The sequence below is a fragment of the Falco rusticolus genome, chromosome 2, assembly GCF_015220075.1.
Source record: "Falco rusticolus isolate bFalRus1 chromosome 2, bFalRus1.pri, whole genome shotgun sequence".
NCBI classification, from domain to species: domain Eukaryota; kingdom Metazoa; phylum Chordata; class Aves; order Falconiformes; family Falconidae; genus Falco; species Falco rusticolus.
The window spans coordinates 9,280,656-9,303,502 of NC_051188.1; the positions used below are offsets into that span (position 1 = coordinate 9,280,656).

At 39.7% G+C, this 22,847-nt stretch overlaps 1 protein-coding gene across 1 annotated transcript; it reads right to left on the minus strand.

The window, feature by feature from the left end:
• Positions 1-673: 673 nt before the first annotated feature.
• Positions 674-21,505, minus strand: RAB38 (RAB38, member RAS oncogene family). The gene is given in 4 exon segments (XM_037377725.1): positions 674-899; positions 10,858-11,138; positions 19,053-19,315; positions 21,414-21,505. Coding segments are annotated over 4 exon segments (789 nt in total). The 3' UTR covers positions 674-746.
• Positions 21,506-22,847: the final 1,342 nt, after the last annotated feature.

Genomic DNA, 22,847 nt, shown 5'->3' on the forward strand with positions numbered 1-22,847 from the left:
TGAGACTGTACCCCTGATGCCCCATTTTGTCACCCCTCACCCTTAACTTGTTCCATTTTGCTTCATCTGAAGACGATGCTAACAACTATGAGAGTGTAACTCTTCAGAAAGAGGGAGCCAATACTGCATCAAGGTTCAGTCTCAGAACTTGGTATTTTCTGGAGAACTGAATGATGTGAAAAGTTGCTTCGTGTTCAGTCCTGCTACTTCATCCAGGAGACTGAACTTGCAATGGGAAGATTTCAGTGTGGGCATTCTTGTTGCCTCTTTCTGAACAGCTATATTTTCATTGTCATCATCTTCCTTATACGAAACAAGATCACTCAAGTTTGAGGGATGACAAAATGGTATAATGATGATGGTTGCCTGGTCAAGGTACTGAGAAGACAGGCCAGAGGACCAATGGGCAAGTAGGGTCTTGCTGCAGTCACATCACAGATAGGAGCTTTCAGAAACCACACTGCAAGGAAATAGGTTTTGTTATCACTGGTGGTGCTACCCAACTGGGCAAACACAGCCGTCACCGTGAATCTTATTTGACCAATAGCCAAAGACAGTTTTGAATAGTTGCTATCAAAGAACAGCTCATAATAAATTTTAGCTGTCAAAAAATTACAGAAAAAATTAAGTATATTTTTGAGAAAATGACAATCTGCTTATGGAAAATCTGGACAGGATGGGTACGTTGGATAAAATATAAATCCTGAATCATAGCTGTTCAGGTTGTGTAATAGTCTGGAAGTCTCTTAGGATTTAAAGCAAGCTGAACAACTGACAATCTTGGAGGAATTCAAGTGTGGTTTTATAATATCTGGTTCAATAGACTGAACTGGATCACTCTCACTCGCAATTATGTGTTTCACCAAGCATCTGGAAGCTTCATTGATGTTTATATTTTCCTGCAAGTGAAAAAGAAAGAGAGGTTGATTAGTCAATATTAATTACACCATGCTGCATATTTCCTATGCATAATCAAACTTTTCTCTAGGCAACATCAAAAGTTTACTTTCCTTAATAAACAGCTTTCAGAAATTGACTGTATTAAATAATGCTTACTGTAGTTTTTAAGTTAGTTAGTTTTTACATATATTATGATTCATATCTCATTGAAATTATACACAAAGCTCATTTTAAATTACCCCAAACTCTTGGTGATTTAATTGCTTTAATAAACTAAACAAACAAATGCCAGAGGGATGGTAAAGACAGATGCCTGAAGTAAAGCTCCAGATTCTGTATTTCACTGCTTGAATAACTGTTACTCTGATGTTCAAATTATTAATTACCTATCAGCAACTACAGGCATCGATAGCACTTATTTTTTAAAGCCTTTTCTGCAGTTTCAAGATTTCTGTATGCAGTGCTCACAATGAAACTAGATTCATTGAATAAATGGATCAACTGAAACAACCTCAAGTTATTCACAAAACAGTAAAAAATGTTCTGTATCATTTGGAGTCCTCATTTTTTGTTGAGGCTGACCTATCCCAAATGTATTGCTTCAGAAGTGATATACCACTGTTGGTTTCATTTGTAAGACTGAAATCCTCAGTCTAGGGGTTTGGAATTCAAGGCAAAGCACATCTTTTTCAACACATGGCTTACTTCAATAGCTTATTTAACTTGCAGCAACCCTTACTCTGTAGAATAAGCAAAGCTGAAGCAGCCTGACCAGTGAGACACAGCTCCACACAGCATATAAAATAAGCAGTAATACGGAGTAAGGATTTTTTTTTAATGACAGCCACTGATTTGTTTGGATTTGCTTTCAGGCATAAAAAGACACTCTTCTACTATCACCACTGGTAACTTATTTTATGTGACAGGAGATAGAAACCTCACTGTAGCGTCAATCCTCAGTGAAATCGTAACACACACCCACATATATACATACAGAAATGCATACCAATACATATCTGTATGTATTTATGTATATGCACATACTTCTCTTGCTCCATGAATATTATGTTTTTATTTGCAATCGAAGACTACCCAGGTTTCCAAGCTGAATGTTCCAAGTCTGTTGTACTGAGACCACAAACACCCATGCACACAATGCCATGAAGTCTACCTTCACCAAATGCTCAGCATCAATTCAGCATCATTAATAAAATAACCTGTAAAATTTAACATGTGAAACATCTTTTTTAATGTGTATGTTCAAAAAAAGTCAGATGAAATGTTTAAATATGAAGTTCAGCTATAAGAGACACTAGAGCACATGTCTGTGTGTGTTTCAGTACAGATGGTCGGAGTTATATGAAGCTCAAAGTCTGAAGTAATGGACTCTGTGAGGCTGATTTCTAGTCCCCTTGAAATCAATGGCAAAGCCCCACAAATTCCATTAACTATCCCTTTGCACCACCTGGGGATCTAAATGAGAATGTTAATTAGTGCCAAGATTTCATAGGTTTCTTCAGCTACACAAGTGAACTTAAATATTTGATCTTTGACCTGTAAAGGTTATCAGTTGGTTGTAAAAACCCAAATCTTTAGACAAGTCATTTACATACTAACCCCTGGAAAGTAATACAGAGCTGGAAAACAGCTCTGTACTGAGATGTTAAAATGTTACTGTATCACATGGCACTTTCAGACCAGACAAGCAAATTCCTCAAGCGTGCACCAAATGTCTTTTTCAGAACACTGTGAAATTTTATTAGAAAGAATAAGCAGTGAAAAATATCTCTCGGTACTGCTTAGAAAACTGAAGAGAAAACAGGATTGTTAAATGCACAAAAACACACACATAAGAATCTTTTGAATTGTGTTGGCCTTTATCAACGGACTGATAAGCCTTTAATTTACCCATGTGTTGATTCTTGCTTGGGACGCCAGCATGTATTTTTTCAATAATGTCTTAGGGACTATCTGAGATTGTGCCCATATTGATTAATGTTCAGGTGTATTCACAGCAACCCTCTTTGTTAGATTTAAGGCCAGCATTTTATAAGAGTGGGAAAGGGGGAAAAAATCCAAGCTCACAAAAGCATAAAATAGGTATAGGTGTACATCCCTCTAGAAGTACATGTGTCAGACCCAAGCCTAAAAATTAAGAAGGAAAAAAAAAATGTTGTTTTTCTTCAGCCAGAACTCAAAGAAAAATGAAATGGGATTATTAAACTTCTTTTTAAACCTCTATAGCTTTCTGGGGGAAGAAAGCCAAATTTGAACATGCAAGTATTGTTTTGACATAAAAAGGCAAAATATTTAGGTTTGGGAATAGGTAAATTAAAAGCTTCTTTTTTTCTGCATTGATTTTTCTCCTTTTAAATAAAATTATTTACCAAATTTGAGCCATATCCCTTATTACAGTGTTAATTGCATTTTAGATTGAGTTTACTGTTTCCTTGGTAGGTGTCTGCCTAGATCTACTGAACATCTGTGAAGTGGGATTAGACGCAGATAGAGATCATCCCCAGCTCTGGCCATTCCACCTGAAAAGGCTTCTGCTTTCAGTCCGTGCCCACCTTCCTCTCTGCCAGGGTATCATCGCTTCAGATGCGCCTGCTGAGCTCTCACCTCTTCAAGCAAAATGTGCTGGTTTGTGAGAATTCACTATTTAAAGCATTTGCCCCCATGAGACTCAATTTCTGCCTTTTGTTCCGTATGAGAGAAAAGGAATAAAAAGTCCTGCCCGTAGTGTGTGTTGGATCAGAGGCATTTTCTCAGCCTGAACGTTTACATGAACTGCCTAAGCTGTGTGGGTGAAAAATTCTGCTGGGGTACAAGAGGAGCAGAAAGGCAGGGTGACCCGGTAGAGAGCACAGCTGGTTTTGGGCTTGTGTCTCGCTCCAGCCTTCTCCCATGGTTCAGACAACAACTGGTACATGGTATGGAGAAGTGACACATTAAGTCACTTGCTGCAAGGAGCCTGTGCTTGTGCCAACAAAGCAACACCTGCTGTGCCAGCTCCATGCCCTGACCGCTTCCTTTCCCATGCTACTAGTGCCTTTCGTTACAACGCTGATCCCGCGGTGCCCACTTCGTGTCCTAGGTCTGTGGATCAGGCATTGCTGTATTCTGGTCTGTCTAATGAAATATTGATTTCTGCACCTCTCCTCCTCCAGCATGTTTTGCAAAGGAAAAATCAATATTCTGCTAGGCAGCAAAGCAGCTGCAGACAGTAGAAGGTGATCTGCTATCCAGACACAGACACCCAGAGACCTGGTAATTTTAGAGAGCAGGAGGTGTTGAAAGGCAGTCTAGGGAAGGACAGAGAAAAAGGAGCAGGTGAAAATCCACCCAACAAATACAAAGAAACCAGCAATCACGGTGTAAGATTGGACAGAGAAGAGTAATCACAAACATCTTACTAATTGTACTGAAACATGGTAAAAGCCCCACTTATGACTAAAAATAAAATTAATTATGTTTCCAAAAAGAAAGATAATATAGGTGAGACAACAGTATGAAACAATGTCATTCAGAGGGTCTCTAAGTTGAAATGCCTTAACTGTCATCTCCCTTATAGCGCTTTTGCTCTACACAAAACACCGTAGGAGTTGTCATGATTGCTGCAGTTCACTTTTTCTTTTTCCTCTCCTCTCCTCTCCTCTCCTCTCCTCTCCTCTCCTCTCCTCTCCTCTCCTCTCCTCTCCTCTCCTCTCCTCTCCTCTCCTCTCCTCTCCTCTCCTCTCCTCTCCTCTCCTCTCCTCTCCTCTCCTCTCCTCCAAAATGGATCTTACCTGTATCATGGTGCCTTTGTTGCTATCAGTCCTCTCTTCCCGCTTTTGCTCTGCTTCTCACATTGACATCCTCATTTAGCGTGCTAGTTTTTATGAAACCCTTTTCTGAGCATCTCTTCTTACCCTGTCCTCTGAGGTGCCTAACCCATTCCTGTGACTTTTGTGCCTCAGTAGCCCCAGCACCTGAAACACACTGTCACAGTCAGCGATGCAAGAGCTAAATCACGAATCCAGCCCTAAGTGACTTACCCCGCCTGTCTGCCAGAGCAAGGACCTGAACCCAGCTCCTGTGATGATGTTTGGCCACTTGAGTCAGTCTTTCACTTGACCCCATCAAGAAGGAATGCAAAAGTGAAAATCAGCACATGCTACTCCTTATTGTATTACCAAAGAAAGCAAGGCAAAGAAAATTACTCTGAGCAATCTCTGAAAGCCAGAAAGGAACGCTGAAAGACACAAATGAAATTATAGTTTGCTCTGTAGATCGATCTCCTTCAGATGTGTTGTTCCGAAGGGCAGTTTTATGGAATGGATAGCAACTCAGTGCAGGGAGGGAGAGCTGAATGATTTAAAACCTTTGAACCTATTGCTATGGGAAATAATGTCGCAGTCTTGTAATGCAACAATCAACAGGAAGGAAAAGAAATACTTTATTGAAAGTGTCTCAAAGCAGTACAGAAGCTCAGCAAGCTTCTTTGCATTCTGGATTGCCTTCCCCCTTATCTGTCATCTCCAATGCAGATGCAGAACATTAACATTTAGAACATTCCATTTTAATATATGAAATAAAACCCCACAGACTACCCTGGCTCTTAGTTCTTTACAGAGAAGGAAGGCATTTGCTAGTTTTATGGGCCTGTTTCACTTCCAGATGAACCTTTTCCTTCTGTGCCATGCAGGTATCTTAGATTTGTCTGTCTGGTTGTTTTCTGGTACAAAGCTGCTCCCTTTCTGCATTTGGGTAGTTTCTTTCTCTGACTGAATCTGATGCTTCTGCATCTTACCTTGCAGTCAGGGTGAACAGCAACACGTATGCAGGCGCAGCTGGCTAACATGGACACTTGGGGAGGTCTGAGCCAGCACTGCTTAGAGACACAACCTTGGGCTCTACTACTGGAGTTGAAAGGAATCTAGTTCCCTTAAGTAAACATTTAAAAATTCTCAAATATTCAGGTATTAGATGCAAGCCCAGTGAGAATCACATAGCTTCCACCTTTTGATTCTATAATGTGCTAAAATCCAGAAGCAGGGAAATTACTTTCAGGATGTTTTAACCCTGGAGCAAGGAATCTGAGGGAATGGCTCCACACGCACACTTAGCAGAGCTCCCTTGGAAATTGCTGGCAGCAGCATCTTATTCAGATGTGCCATATTGCTGTGGTAATGTTTTCCTAGAAACACAACCATACGAGTTAAAAACAATCTAGATGAATGAACATGAAATTCATGGATGTCAACTTCTGTGACTGCAACTCTTTGAGAACGAGGTAATTTCTGTGATCGAGTTCTTACAGCTGGTTGGATATTCTGCAACAAAATTGTTTGACTAAATGACCTTCCAAACTCAACCATTTTGTGATTCTGTTAATTTCCAGCTTTTGGCCAGCACTAAAGAATTTATTTCATAAAAGTGATCCAGAGAGCTACAGGACAGCTCATACGTGTAGGATAATCTGAATCAACTTCTCTTAGTTACAGGAAATGAACTCTGCAGAGGATTCCGCATGGTGACTGTATATCTGAACTGAAAGCGCCTGCCTTAGGTGTCAGCTTCATTTCTTGGTTTATGGCGGAAGCTTAAATATTTGCCTAGCTGTGTGCAGTGAGATTCATTAGACTTTTTTTTCTGAGTAAATTAAAAGGACACTGTGAGGAGCCATACCTCTCTAAGTGGGTCTGGCCATATCAGATGGATTGCTTTGGTTTCAGTTACCAGATCAGCAGATCAGCTGTAGTGTGTCAGACTCATTCAAATAAATGTCCAAACCTCAGATATCTTTATGGAAATCAAAACTGTATATCCTGTTCTTCTGCAAGTCTACCATATAGATTTTTTTTTTCCAACTTTTATAATAATTGTCCAGTCAGAAGAACTGAAGAATTTGTCATTTAAACAAGGGCTAACAGAGTTTGGTTTATTCACACAGCTCACTGGTAAGATGAGCAGAATTGCTGTCCTTGCTTTGTGGAGGAAGAGGCTGGACCAGAGGAGAGAGTGACTTTCTGAAGGTCACCTGGTAGATCAGTGATGGAGAGGACTCCTGATTCCTAGTCCAGCATTTGGGCACTATGACAGACTGTGGACTGTCTGTCAGACAAGAGCTGGAGGAAGGACATGTTATTACCCACTTTTCCAAGAGAAGCAAAGATTCTGTAACTTTTTCCTCATCCAAATAGGATGTATCCAAATAGCCCAGAGACTCGGTGTTTATTCAGTCTCCAGGCTGTGATGCTCAGCAGACAACAAGCTGTGTGCTTAAGCTAGTTTGGTTAGGATCTGAAAGGCACAGCTACCACCCCTTCTGGGGAACTGGGACAAAATGTGAGTGTCTTTTCACCTAATTCTTTATTTCTAACAGCTGAATTACAGCAGGGAAAAGAGGAACTTGGGCACAATCACAGCACAGCTGTGGTTGGTTGTAAGGTATTTCAAGTTATTTCTGGAGTAGGTGTTTTCAAGAACATTTAGTTTTGCCTGACTTGTCTGTTTTGATGCATAATTTCCATTTTCTTCATAAAGTGATAATAAGCTTGAAATTGCTGCTTTTCTAATCCAAGTCAAAAGGTCACCTCTTTGAACTAGAAATTGTGGTGAGAACAATTTAAAGGCTTGGAAATGTGAGTGGACCTCTCAGCTACTCTGGCCACATGCTGGATAATCAGATGTGTGACAGGAAGGAGAAACTTCCCTCCTTTTTAAAAAAAATGCCTCTTTCACAGTAGAAATTTATTAAAGTATTTACAGTTAAGGGTTATTCCGTTACTATCTGGGTATGTGCCTTTCAGACTGCAATCCATATGAGCAAACTAAATATGTATATATAAAAAAGATCAGGCTCTCGGCTGGATGTATGGTGATATGTATAACTCGTGACGTGATAACGTTGTGCTATTGCCCAGCAAGTCCTTTCTTACATGGCAAACTACCAGAACAAATTCTTCTGCCTTCGTAGGGAGCAGAAGATTGGAACAGGCTATTTCCTTCAGATTAATGTAAGAATCAAAACTAATACATGAGAATGCATTAGGTGGCTCAAATGTTTTATATTGAAGTCGTTAACTTTAGAAAAATAGCACCAGGGAATAATGCAGTGATGGGTTTTGGTGTAATCTGCCAATGCTACAGACAAAAATCTCAGACCATTGACAGCTTGAAATATGGTAGGTACATACACAGCATGCTACTCTGCAAGGGAACCAGAACTAAAAGATGTATTTTTGTAAGTAATCACCTTTGTTTTTCCAAAATGCATAAATCATATCCAGTTTGCTCTGAAGGCAATAACATTTCCAAGCACGTCTGCAGAAAACCTCTGGAGATCTAATTATTCCAGGATACCACAAAAAAGAGTTATTTCTTATTTGAACTGCTAAAACTGCTAGCTGCAATATGATGACTTCTCTGTCAGTATTATTTCGCTTCAGAAAAGGGTTTCTGCTCTCTACAGCAAACATAGCTAGGTTTTTATTTTCCCCAGACCCAAGTTCAATTATTTAATATACCCTAGGCTGAAAGAATACCAGGTACATGTAACATCCAATATTCTAAAACAGCACTAATAATAATTCTTGTTTAAAAAAAAAAAAGTAGGCTTTAGTTCAGAACTTAGACCAGGTGGGAAAATTATTCTGATCTAACTTAGCCTACACATTGTGATTCTACCGTCTTTCATAGAATTATTCTTCTTTACATCATTTTAAAGTCAGGAGCCTCCAATTCTCGGTGGAAATCAGGTGTGGGGATTGCAGAATAACAGTTTCTAGCCTTTAGTCTATATCAGCAGCGAACAGTCTGATAACAGAGTTATGTGTTCTTAACTCCCACTGCTCCCTTCACAGTGGCTTTTGAAGACCAGTCTTGTCGTAACTGGATTTCTTTCTGTTCCTACATGATTGCATGGATAACCTGAGGACAGCTTGGGCTTCTGAGTTAAATAAAGTAGGAAGAAGCTAGATATTTCCTTCATTAAAAATAACTCAGAATCTGAATTCTACGTGGCTTAGAAAGACTTGGAAAAATTTTCCTCTGTTTTTAAACTTTACATGTCCTTTATACTTCCATAGTTTTGCCCAAGACTGGATCCATCCTCACAGTAAAACCTCTTTGTGACCTTTGAAATTGTTTGTACATTCATACCATGTCATGACCTGCAACGGCCCTTGGCCCAATAAATGTGGCTGTTCTTTTAAGAAGTGGACAGATGCTTGATGTATGGAATTCAATGGACAGATTCCCTTCTCAAAGGCCGAAGAGCAGTGACCGGCTGCATGACTTTGCTAATCCAAACCTAGAATAATGAAACTATAGCCCTGTATCCTTTAAACAATGGTCCATCCTGTTCCCTCTCATTCCTCTGAAAGTCTTTTAGATGCTAGCATTTTAAAACAACTTGCGATTCATATCTCTGCACATGATTTTTGCAGTGGTTTTGCCCTCAGGCCTCAGTTTTCAGTGAATTAGTTCTTGTCCTAGGAAATGTCCACTCATGTACATGTCAGAAATGAAGAAAAAGTAATGTTGAAGAAAACAGCCATATACAGTGCTACACATCACTGGTGACCTGGATTCTAAATATTAAATTCTAAATAAACCAGATATTTCCTGTTATTTGTGGCCTGAAAGACAATTAGACACCTAATAAAATATTGAAAAGGGCCAGAATATATATATATATATATAAATAAAGAAAGAAATAATAATAATTTGTGCTGTAAACCCCTAACTCTCCACACCTTTACTGACAGCTGCCATTCCAAATGTTTCACTCTCTGGGTTTTCTTTTTCTTTTCTTTCTTTCTTTTTTTCCGCACCCACCCCAACCCCGCCCTGCAGAATAATTAGCTTCTGCCTTATTATTATGAAGAACCTGATGTAAGAGAGCTTGTCATGTTTTTTAAACCAGAACTAGACACTTTGAAATATTAGTGCTTAAAGAAGGAGGGAGTCAAGACTAGAAAAGTAAAATACAAGTATACACTCCAAAGTTTCTTAAATAACTCTAATAAAGTGTTTAAAAGAAACTGAACAATTGAATGTAGCTTTCAGCCTACTAACAATCTAGGTCAAAGCAGACTTATAGATTGCTTATATTTATAACATCCAAACGTTCCCCAGAGCTGTTAATGATGACACCAACTTTCATTATCGAAGAAGACAATAAACACAATATCCATTGAATTGTTGTGTTCAAATCAATATTTCACATGCCAGCTTTCCAAATCTTGCATGTGCTGAGATTATCTGAGAAATCCCAAATTGATATACAGGATCACTGTACCTTGGGCCTTTATACTCTAAAAGTCTCAGTGCCCTTTCTAATTTTTATCTCCATTTTCTTATAGGTGCCCAGGAAATCTGTGCCGAGGCAAGGAATTGAACCTCAGAGCAGCTCATTCGGCACTTTGACCACTGAACTTTCCTTCCTCCCCAGATATGTGATTTTTTTCAAAGGCTGTTGAGAATGAGAGCTCGTTAACAATAGGCATCGTACAAGTGCTACAGTAGACTGACTTTTTTTCTGGAAGATAGTACAATAAAGCTATTGACTCTGATCAGCATTTCTCAGGCATAGTGGTTATATAAATATTTTGAGATAATATTAACAGTTAAGATTTATGAAAAATATCCTCATATCATTCATAAGAGGCAGCTTTTGTGCCTTGCCAAAGGTCATCTTCCTCCCCAAGCTATTATGCAGTAAGTTGTTGACCAGATACATATTTTACTGCTGGCCTATGATTAGAGCAGCAGCATTTCAGAATGTCACATATAATTTGCCTTGCAATAAAAGGCCTAAAAGAAATAGAAATGTGTTAATTTAAAAGTTCACCTTTAATTAATTCCATCAAAGAGGAGCTTTGCAAGGTACACATTTCAACTGAGTGAAGTATTTTACAAGCTAATTTCTCTGTGCTTGGAGAAACATTCAAAAAGAAATGGAAACATTACCTTGGCTGATGTTTCAAACCAGCCCACGAACCCATTCTCTTTGCAGAACTGATCCATCTTGATGCCGTTGTTCATGAGAACATCTATTCCCTGGTCGCATTTGTTTGCTAAGAGGACTGTCGGCACAGGTTTTCCATTTGGAAGAACCAACTTAGAGTCCAAATCCTCCTTCCATTTTGTCACTGCTTCAAATGTTGCAGGTCTCGTAACATCAAAGACAATAAATGCCCCCATGGCCTCTCTGTAATATACCCTGGTCATGTTTCCAAATCTTTCCTGACCTGTGATAAAGAAAGTAGGAGGGGGAAAAAAAAACACCGCCTTGTAAAAATCATTGCTTCCAATCTAGGTCAATATTTCACATAGCAGGTTTTCTAAGAGAACGTTACTAAAGGTAGGACTTAATTTTGTAAGTCTCTGGAAAGCTACTCTTTGTCTAAATAATGACAAGTACCATGCTAGGCTCATTTGTATGAAAACGCAAAGGATTATATAGCATGAAAAAGGAGTTAGAAAGCAAACAGCCAAGGAAATTCAATAACTTTATGACAAGCTTGAACTTTAGTGTACAGTCTTATTAAGCTGCCAGATTTCTAGAGATGTGGACGGTACCAAGGGTCTTGGTGTACATTATAGGGATTTAAACAGGAGTCACAAAAATATCTAGGTACCAGATTGGAAACTTGTTGATGTTGTGGTATTTTGTGGGAAACATCTAACAGCCGATCTGCTCATGCACAAAGAGGATACTGCACATTCTCATGCAAGTGATAATAATCAACAGTAACATAATTAAGCTCTGGAGCCATACCAGGCATTACAGTCATTATGAATTTGCTTGTACTGGCAAACTAAAACACAGAGGTGAGAAAGGCAAATTTAAAGCCTTACAAACATGGAAAGTGTTCTAAGAAATAGCAGAGCAGCAGCAATATGAAGAGCTGTATTGCTCCAGTGAAAAGATCTGGGAGGAGATGTTTCACACTAGATCTGTTCAGAAGCCTCATGGGTTTTTTTCTAAATTCAGAATGTTTTCTGGGAAGTTTTTTACAATATTTTTGTGAGCTAACATCATATTGTATTCAAACTTGGACATTTGTAAATATCTATCATTTTATATGATTAACAGTGTAAAAATTAACACACTTGAGATCAGGATGTGGTATGTTGATCAGCTGTAGGTTTGTAAATATATAAGCTGTTTTCATGGGAACTTTGAAAAAATGTTTCCAAGAATGCAAATAAATTACACAGAGTTTTTCTTGAAGTGAAAAAATAGAATTTCCATGGATGTCTACTGCTGAGCTGCGATCCGAAAAAGTAGAATTGTAAATTCGTGAAACATCTCACAACAACAGCAGTCTTTAAGCAAGACAGCTCTTGTATTTCGCCATATGCTTTTATAGCTGAGCAAAGGTGCTATGGAAATAGACAACATTCAGTGGAAACGTGTTTCTAGCTTTATTTTCTCAACGTGCATAATCTTGAATAAGTTAGGAAGACGAGAAGATTGGCAGTCTGCTTCAGACCCTGGGAAGGTTACCTGTGGAGGTTTTATCTGATGGAAACTGTGCTGTCAAATGTAAGGCTGGATTGAGAACTGAAGAGTGCTGATTACTGGGCTTCCAGACCATGCAGTTTCAGTTAATGGAAATAGCACTGAACGCACTTATGGGGTCAAGACCATCTGTTTGTGATGTTTATCTTTGGTGTCATGCACCAGCTGTTGCAGGAAGGAGAAAGTCATTCACATGATACAGAAACCAAAAGCGGATGTCTGTCTGCTCCAAATTCATGTTAGATTTTTTTTTACCTTAAACAAACACTGTGTCCCATTGATAAAGCAAAACAGAAATATATAATTCCTGGGAAATATGAGGTCATATTGAAAATTTCTTATGGCTATGCTTTATTAAAATGTCTTATGATACCTATCAGTGGGCTAATCAGATAAATGGCTAAGTCATGTGCTATTCAATAATCTCCTTGTTGAGCAACTTTTTTTCATCTGCAAGAAGGTGCCTTCAAACAAAAGTCAAGGTCTGTTAGAAACTTAGCAGTGAGGCAAGCAGCAACATAACAAGCAGTTTTCGAAGCATATTGTATTTCAGTTACACTTTCTACTTCTCATGCAAAGTTTGAGAGATGCTTGCACTCTAGATGAGATGTAGATGATGTAAGAACAGCTAAACTTGGGCTTTACACATAATTATTGGGACCCAGATCTCTAAGACAGGTGGGACACGTTGTCATGGAACATGAACTAAATTACTAATATGCATCATAAAATCACTAATCACAAACAAAGTTATTAGAGGAATAAAAGGCTCTCATGATGTGGTCTTCTGGCTAGTAGTGGCCCACAATGTTTTCACCTCCTGCTTCCAGCTGCTTTTGCAGATACTTAGGTTTTTCACTGCACAGAAAAGCCACCATGTTTGTAAAAGCAGCCTTATGCAGGATGACAGGGCTCACCACTTCCATTATCAATCCCTTCAAAGAAAGAGAAAGAATGGAGCTGCTGGCTGAATAAACTGCCTAACCCCTTTCTGAAGTGGTCTTTTTCCCCATCAGTTGCAATTATATACACGAACATACTTGGCATAAAGACATCGTGAAACTTTGAATGGAAAAAGAGGTGATTTGAAAACCAGAGACTTTTAGTTCTATGTCGTTTGCATAATTGCTTTACTTTTATTTCATTTAAATTGTGAAAAAGTGATCTCTAGCATTTGCATTGTGTTTGGAGAGCTACATATTTTGTCAGAGGGTCCAGGACAACTCTTTTTTTCCCCAAAGATTCTTCCTATTGTGAACAAACCCCTATCGTAATAGATGAGGATCCCAAAACTTTTTCATTTAGCAGAATTACTCATGAAAATAGGCACTGTTTGATGTATTAAAGGTGTCAGAATCTGGCCTTAGGTTTTCAGCAACACAATGGCTTAGGCAGTAATTAGGCTACAAAATAGATCGAGCATTGGGTATTCAGTGCTATCTCACAGGCAGCCTTGAGCATTAGGGTCTGTTTTATTGCAAGAGAGGTCGAGGAAGATGGGGTTTGCTTTTCATTGGAAAGGTAAGAAACTTGTGAAATGTTTGCTTGATCCGGCCCATGGTATTTTACTGCATCCCTTGCAAGGCCACTGGCATCTGGCATCAAACCCCACAAGTTTAATAGCCTTTGCCCACTGGGACAGTGCTTTACATTGGGATTCATCAGCCCTAATTTAGGTTCAAAAAAATTAGCTGGGTGTATCTAAGATCCATTTGTAATCAGAGACTGAGAAGAGGTATCTAGGGGCATCTTCTCAGCAAGGATAGACATTTAAGAGTGGTCACAAAAGCTTCATTATGGAGTATTAACCTCTACCCTCAAGCCCCTGGTGAGCCCGGGGTGAGTAGCTTATACTCAAATGGTTCCGTACAAGATGTCTATTTGTTAAACCAGATGAATCCCAGCCCATCTTAAAGTGAACGCAGCGAGACCGAGATGCTAAAGCAACAAGATTTCCATTAAAGGACAGGATTCCCTGTCTGAATGGCACCTTCCTGAATGTTTATCCCAATCCAAGTGGCACTTCTGCAGCAGGGAAAGGTATTATTTTATGGGCTTAAAGCATCAAAAGCTGAATTATCATGGTTTATAAAAATACACCCCGCATAAATTTGCCAGCATGGCTCGTACAGAAATCTGCAGATTTCACTAACCACTATGATCTCTGATAAAGTTATAAAAACTACTGATAAAGTGCTAAAACTCAGATAATTACCACCATCTTGCCCACCGCATCTAAAATGTAGTGCATGATAAAAGTTGATTAAAATTGCCTAATGCCCACTTTTACAATGGGTTTTACTTCTTGCCATCATCCTTCATCCTAAGAGGCAAAAGTTTCTGGGAACTACCATGCATTTACAGAGGGCCTTTAGCCAATGCTGAGAAGCTGGAAATTGTGTAGAAAATTTAGATATTTTTTACCTTTCACTTCAAAACAACTTGCAAAATTTTCACCTTTAGATTCAAGTTATCTTTACAGACTGAAACCTAAGCAAGCCTTGAGGTGGTGTTCACCACCCCAGAATGTGGAAAAGCAGGCTGTCAGCAGGATCAGGCCCATGGGTCCCACTGCAGATCTATACTGAAATAAACCCACCACAGCCAGGGACTTATTTGTGTTTGCAGAACAGTAATTTCAAGGTAACTTAGCCTTATAAATCACCATGACTATCTCATTTATGCATATGTACTGCAATGCTTAGCAGCCACTAAAAGCCTAAACCGCTGAGGATGTGCTGTGCCTGGCACTAGTGAACGGTCCATTTACTCCTTCTGGAGCATAACAGTCTTAAAATCTTTACAACTGCAGAGGCATTTGCCTATATCTGTGCAAAGATTACTGTTTCTGAAGGTGAAAGTTGCAGGGAAAGGAAATGAAACTGTTCTTTCACTACCAGTATCGTATGGACACCTTCAATGCATTGGTTCAACTCTTTATGAGATGAGAAGCTTTGTAAAAGCAAACCACCATATTTTTGGTAGCAATGAATAAGCCAGCTCACACAGACTCAGCAGGGGGGATAATGGTGATGCTGACACTGCTGTGAAAAAGTAGCGGGGGGGGGAAGGCTCTGAAGTGCTGCTCTCTGCCCTCCGCTGCACTCCCAGACCCGCTCCCTGCAGTAAATCTGTAGCTAAAACTGGTCTGCAGAGAAATCTTGGGGCCATGTGGACATGAAACACAGACAGCAGCAGTGAGAGCAGCCTTGCAGAGAAGTGAATAGCAAACACACGTGGATCTACTGCCTGCAGTAGCTGGTTTCTTCAAAAGTGGTCCCAGCCTGCATCTGCAGGGCCCAACCCCACCACAGCAGCCTTGTTCAAAATATGGTTAAGAGTTTCTTTTAAAGCTTTCTTCTAACTGTCTGTTAATGAATTTAAAGGATGCTCATGCAGAGGCAGCAGAAAAGATAAGGAAACACCCCCCCCCCCCAAAAAAAAAAAATGACTGAGGAGCAAGATTTAAAGATGTAGGACACAGCAGTAGAGGTAATGGCACACTTTAAAAGGGACATGAACACCAAAACTGAGAATTTGGGACATTCAGTGAAATAAAGTGGAACTGCTTTGTGGACATTAAAGACAAGGAGGATTCTACCACATACATGTCCTCCCACACACTATAGTGAAAATTCAGTTACTTCAAACAGGCACTTCGCTGAATCAGACATAAATTCATAGATTTTAATGCCAGTGCTGTTACAGATATCATAACATCATAAACCATGAAGTTTTGTCCAATTATTCCTGTTTAACACACATAGCTTCAGAAATATATTATTTGTTAAAAAGCCCTCAAGCCTTAATGTAATAATATGCGATGCAGAACCTACCTTATCCCTGAATTAATTTTTCTAATGCTTAGTTATCCTTATTGTTCAGCATTTATCTCTCATCTAAATAAATGCAGTTTCATCATTTAGCTATTAGATCTTACTGTAGTTTTGTTTACCAAATTAAATGATACAGAAGAATGCGTTACAGAAATATATACTACATTAACTATGAAATTAGATGGCACCAAATTAACTAAATTTGCTTTTCTTCTCATGTCTGTAAAGGGTAAACAAGGGTAAACTGCTTGGTCCTACCACAGATGGAGTATCACTCCTCCAGTGAAGTCACCACATATGTAAATCCTACTAATACTGTAGATAAGCTTGACACTAGTTTTACTCACAAGCTTTTTGAGAAAATTATTTCTAGATTGTCAAACAATTTACTACCCACTAATGTACATAGTGAAGTGCAATGAAGAGTACACATTACACTTAGTAGTAAGTTCACTGGCTGTATAATGTAGAGGGGGAGGAGAGGATGTAAGAGCTAAAATGATACCTAATATATCTATATACACACTCACACACGTATAAATATATATCAATATATAAATACTGACATGAAACATTAGTGATACATTTGCAGCATTTGCTTCAATTCAAGACGTCCTGAATCCTAAGCCAACATCCTTCAACTTGGTCAGAGACTGGAAATTTATTCCCTTACCCTGAAAGCTAAACAGGACCTAATAACAGAGATTCTCCCAAAAGAGAGAAGATGCTCTGAGACCAGAGGTTTTACTTTCCTCCCTCTTTTCCTTGCATATTTGTGTTTTGCAAGTGGTGATATATGACTAGCCACAGCCAGGATAAAACACTTCCATTCCCTCCATATTTCCAAACAGTTTTATTTTGCTTTCATTTTTAAACAACTTTTTTCTCACCAGCCAGATGCCTTACGGTAACTTCTATGCCAACACCACGCTGGTGTGACTTCAGTGAGCTGCTTACAAAACTTGTTTTCTATGTACAGCCATCAACAGCCAAAGCTCTTTACACAGAAGTCATTAAAACTGAGACAGCAACTCTTTATATTATCAGCCACTGTCTTGACCTTCACAGAGATGCTTTGAATTGAGCAATTCATATGAAATTTAGGACGGTGTTGTAATTCTCTCTGTCATGTGTGATAACTCAGAAAGCATGCTAGTCATTCAGTACTACAACTTGGTGTAATTGCTCCTGCAGCCTGACTGAAAGCTACATCATATGATCCACCAGCACATGATTAGTAGTGTAATAAATCTCTGAAACAAGGCAGGCAAAACACATTCGCTAAGTCCCTGATGCATTCAGAATTTACTATTAAATGATTTTTCTCATGCAGAACAGTTTTGCTGGATGTGTATGTATTTATTGTTGTAATTGGTCACTGGCGAGCAATAAAAGTAATGCTCTCCCCATTATTCCAACTTTTAATAAAAAGAAAACCGAGCATAAATGTATTGAATATCATAAACCCACAAGACTCTACCGATGTGTAAAAAAGCTGAGGTTATGCATGTTTTGCATAAAGCAGAGTCGTTGCATAAGTTTTAGTGCCTTGGTGCCAAATTCAGAGCCCAGACCCAAGGCAGCTCAGCGCAGAAGAAAGGCGCTCCCTCCTCCAATAAGAATGTCAAGAATTTTCTCATTTCACTAGTTTTGCTCAGTGCTGTGCCAGACTAGATCACTGAACCCCTAGCTCAGGCCACCGGCTGGCACAGTTGCCTAACAGCTGATATAATGTTCACCTTTATTCCCTACTTAACTCCTTTATCGAATTCAAATTTTGAAATGCTCTCGCTTTTGCTGCAGGCCGTTGTGTTAGACCTATACATGGATTCCTGCCAACGTTAAATGAAAAATGATTACTTATAGCATGCAAATTATGCCGTCAAGATAAACTTGTATTTTGCAGACTGAATCCAAATTAATTGCTAGTAAGGGGGGTGGCAAAAAAATTGTTGTGGTTTTAATTGGAGGCCAAAGATAAAAACTCCAAAGCACTGGCAGTAACAGTGACAAATTCTATGCTTTTTAATTATGTACGCATGCAAGGATAGCTGGACTTCTTTATTCTTTCTCTCCTGGCACAGAGTAAACTATCTTTTTTTTTTTTTTCTTGACGTTTGAATAAGGACAAGTAAACATGAGTGAATACATTTTTAACAACCAGGATTATTGCCAAACAGAAACACTTCTTTCTTCAAAGCATGTCAGAAGTTGTTTACGTTTCATTGGAGATAAGGAAAGAAGGTAGGAGAGAGAGGAAGGAAAGGAAGAAGGAAGGTGTTTTGAGAAAGAAATTTAGTGACACTTTTTCCTTATTTTTTTAACTATGATTTTAACCATTTATTGAATGCTGCATCTCTTCCACTAAATTAAATCGATGTAACAGGAAATTCTTGTTTCTCTCCTGTCAGAGATCTGTTAGCATAATGAGGCAAGCTGAACAGCACCAGCTGCAGGGGAAGGACTGGGGCATTTGGAGAGAGGTGCCCGTGTCCCCACACGTGTTTAAGGGCTGGGAGAAAAATCAGACAGAGCAGGTTCACTCTGACACCCCTTCTTTGGGGGGCTGCTAGCTTTAGGGAAACTCCAGAGTGTTCATCTGCTCTTTTTCTCTTTTAGAAAGGTTTTAGAAGGCTTTAGAAAGTTTTTAGAAAGTTTAGAAGTTCTCTCTCCTCAGTCTCCTCTCCCTCACTGCACAGGCACTGGTAGTTTCCAGCAGAAAGACCAGTACAAATGAATTTGGGTGTATATTTTGTATTGTCTCTGGATGGGTTATGGGGCAAATGGTTCTCTGTACTCACCCGCAATATCCCAGAGCTGCAGCCGTACCACGGTGTCAGCATCCCAGCTCAGCACCTTCAAGGCAAAGTCCACTCCAATGGTGGCCCGGTAATGGGGGGAGAAGTTCTGGTGGACATAACGTTTGATGATGCTGGTTTTGCCCACTCCCAGGTCCCCAATCACCAGCAGCTTGTAGAGGTGCTCCTTCTGATTCTGCTTCTGCATCTTTCCTGTGGCTGCGGCTGCTCCCTGCGAACTGATTGCATGCTCTGCCCCAGGAATCCTGCCAGCCCGAGGGGGAGAGAGGGAGTGAAGAACTGGGGAGGGAAGGAGAGCAAGGTAGGTGGAGGCTCTTTCCCTTTGTACAGAAGCAGGATCACCAGGTCCAGCAGGCAGCCCTGCTGGGAGATGAAGTAAGCAAGGGACTGGGGAATAAAGTCTCCCAGAAAGTTTTGTGCGTATGTGTGTAAAGGTCAGCACGAGGTGTGTGTCTGGGATTAGTCTGGCTACCAAAGGACCTTTGCAGGAAAATTCATGCAACAATCCTGTTCCCGGTTTCACCCCCACTGGAAGGATAGTGATCTGTTCTGTACAGTTGTACACACTCATTTTTAATCACTGTCTGCTCGGTGATAAATTATCAACCTATGCTTGTTTTCAGACATCTTTGAAGTGTCAGTCACTGTAAAAAAAAAAGAGCAGAAATCTCCTTTCAGAGGTCTCACACCTCCATTAAAGTGCAGAAATTAAATCAGTGTGACTTTCACTTTGGCTGTTGATTTGGTTTTAATCAATGTAAATCAGCATTAATGCAGTTCTATCACTAGAAGTGGCAGTTATAGCAATATAAAACGTCTTTACTTGTATCCACACTAGGAGAGCAGTATTAATTTAATTATAACAGATACATATTTTTAAATTCGTTAACATGATTGTGATTGTCTGCCCTGTACCGATAAGCACCACTCACATCTGTTGAATGCAGCACGTAGCTTACACTTTGTTTTTTCATACAATTGGGCTCTAAAATGCAAAAAATCCAGATTTATCCCATGACTCTGATAATCAGAAGTTATGAAAGCATAACAGCATTAAAGCATATGAATGCCAGTGTCTCAATGGTCCTGTTTTCTAAAACAAGCGATATCAAACTTGCAAACAATGGAACACATTTGAGTAAATCATTCCACTGAAATGACTGACCCTACATTTTAAACGAAGAACACAGTGACAGTTTCAAATAAACAGATTATCTGGAGACCCCTATCCTCGCCTAGAGGCGTCTGATTCTTTTTTTAACAGTTTTGATAGCAAACCCCCAGAATTTTAATACTGCATGGAACTCATCCATGAATGATTTTTACATTTATTGATGATCTTAAAATGAAAACTCATTTCACACTTTCTGAAATATTATTTGACGGAGGTTTTATCCAAATGGGCAGTGAAATGGCATTAGAAATTTGTCATCTATCCAAAATCTGGATTTTAGTAGACAAAGAATTCAGGGCACATGTTATGCAATCTTTTATAATCAGTCTTTAAACTCCAGACTTTAAATTTTGTATATATACAGACACACACAAAGTGGAAATGAGTAATTTGTGGAGGAAAAAATGTCTTATTTTCTTTATTTATATAAAAATTATTTAGTTATTTTACATAAAATAACTTTTTATTTTTAATAAGAGAGCCTTTTCCAATAAGATAAATTCTCTTTCCAAAAACAAGCTATCATTTGCATATTTCTGTTTGGAGAGAAAATTTTAAAGGGCTTAGCCTTATTAGCTATGGACAGCATAAAAGGCTATAATTTGAAAAGCAAACGAGTTCAATCAGTTACTACCTTTACAGGATTTAAGCTTATTATTGTTGCTCCTGGTAGTGTGCGGTCTGTGAATCTTACCTTCACAGCACTGCCATTTTCAGAGAGGGTCCAATACCCAAGCTCTTCTTAACACTCACAGCTCCTCTCTATTGTTGCTCTTCTAAACAGTCACAATTCCTCTCTAGTGTTGAAGGTTTCCCATCTGAGATGCTAAAAAAAAGAACAGGCTGAGAGGGCTTAGCAATTTAGAAAATGACAAAATTAGTGGTTTGGATGAGGTTGAAATTACATCTGATCTTTTATCCTTCTTTGATGATGGCCAGTTGTCAGAGAACCCTGCATAGAAGATCACTGTGAGCAGAAATTAGGTAACCAAAGGTCTTAGGCTATTAGCAAGTGTAGTTAGAGATTGGCCTAGACCCAGAAGCATGAGGCTCTACCTCTCTTCCAAAGTTTTTGTTAGTATTAGCTATAATAGCTCTGGATAATGTGCTGCTTGTTTAAGTTTCCAATTCTTCTTTGAGTCTGGCTAAATTCTTGGCCCCAGCAGCACCCTGGTACAACGAGCTCCTCATAGGCTTAATCGAGGTCACCCCAGGATGGTGGTGGGGCAACAAGGGAGGTGTTCAGATGTGGGGTAAGCATGCAGGAGGCTTCATTGCATTTAGGGGGATGATTCGCTGAGGTAAAGTGAAGCGTGAAGTGTTTTGCTGAGTGAAAACTGTACCCAGATCTCCTAGCTCCATGGTGAATTGGCTTCTGTAGACACCATCTGCTGAATGTTCTGGAGGTGGGAGAAGGCCCTCAGGCCTGCCTTGCTCCATCTTTTTGGAGGACTCTTCCCACATCCTGAACTATGTGTCTGTGCTGGTTTAACTTCGTTATCACCTGAAGGCACCGGGGCAGGGAGGTGTGGATGCGTTGCTCATTTGCAGCTCTGCTGTAGGAGCAGTAAGCACTGTCATGGGGAAAGGTGGATAATTTGGGCTGGTCCTGTCTTAAGTGATCACTGCAAGACTTGTTTGATGATGCCAGCTGATCCCTTCAGGCAATCAACCAGGTGGCTGTGACTCAAGGATCTGCTGCAGGCAGAGGTGTCCAGGGAAGTGCGCATAGACTGGAGTGGATGCAATGCAATCTTACCTGAGACCACAGTTAAGGGCAGCTAATACAAACCGTATTAGCTTGCATTTGCCACCCACTGGTAGGTAGTTAGCGAGGCTCAGATGACACAGAGTAACTTGTTAAGCTGGGGGAACCAGACGGTGTCTCTGAGCCCTTATTCTGCTGATTCAGGTCCTTCAACAATGTCCAAGCAATAAGAACATGTAAACATGCCACCAATATAGTTGATATCTCAGCATTTAGATTTTGGTTGTCTGTGTCTTCTCTGGTAAAGACATACATTTTAAACTTCATTAAAGGATTGTAAATAATAATTGAAATTCCACATGACTTTATTATAAAATCATAAAATCATAGATTCATCATAGAATCATCATAAAATCAGAACATGGTTTGGGTTGGAAGGGACCTTAGAGAACATCTTGTTCAAACGCCAGATAGGGACACCTTCCACTAGACCAGGTTGCTCAAATCCCCATCCAGCCTGGCCTTGAACATGTCCAACGACGGGGCATCCACAGCTTCTCTGAGATGACCTGTGCCAGTTTCTCACCACCCTCAGAGTGAAGAATTTCTTGGTTTTATATCTAATCTTACATCTACCCTCTTTCCATTTAAAGCCATTCCCTTTTTCCTGTCACTACAGACCCTTGTAGAAAGCCCCTCTCCAGCGTCCTTGTCGGCCCCTTTAGGCACTGGCAGCTGCTATAAGGTCTCCTCGGACCCTTCTCTTCTCCAGGCTGAACAACCCCAACTCTCCCAGCCTGACTCCATAGGGGAGGTGCTCCAGCCTCTGATCTTCTTCATGGCCCTCCTCTGAACCCACTCCAACAGGTCCATGTGCTTCTTATGTTGAAGGCCC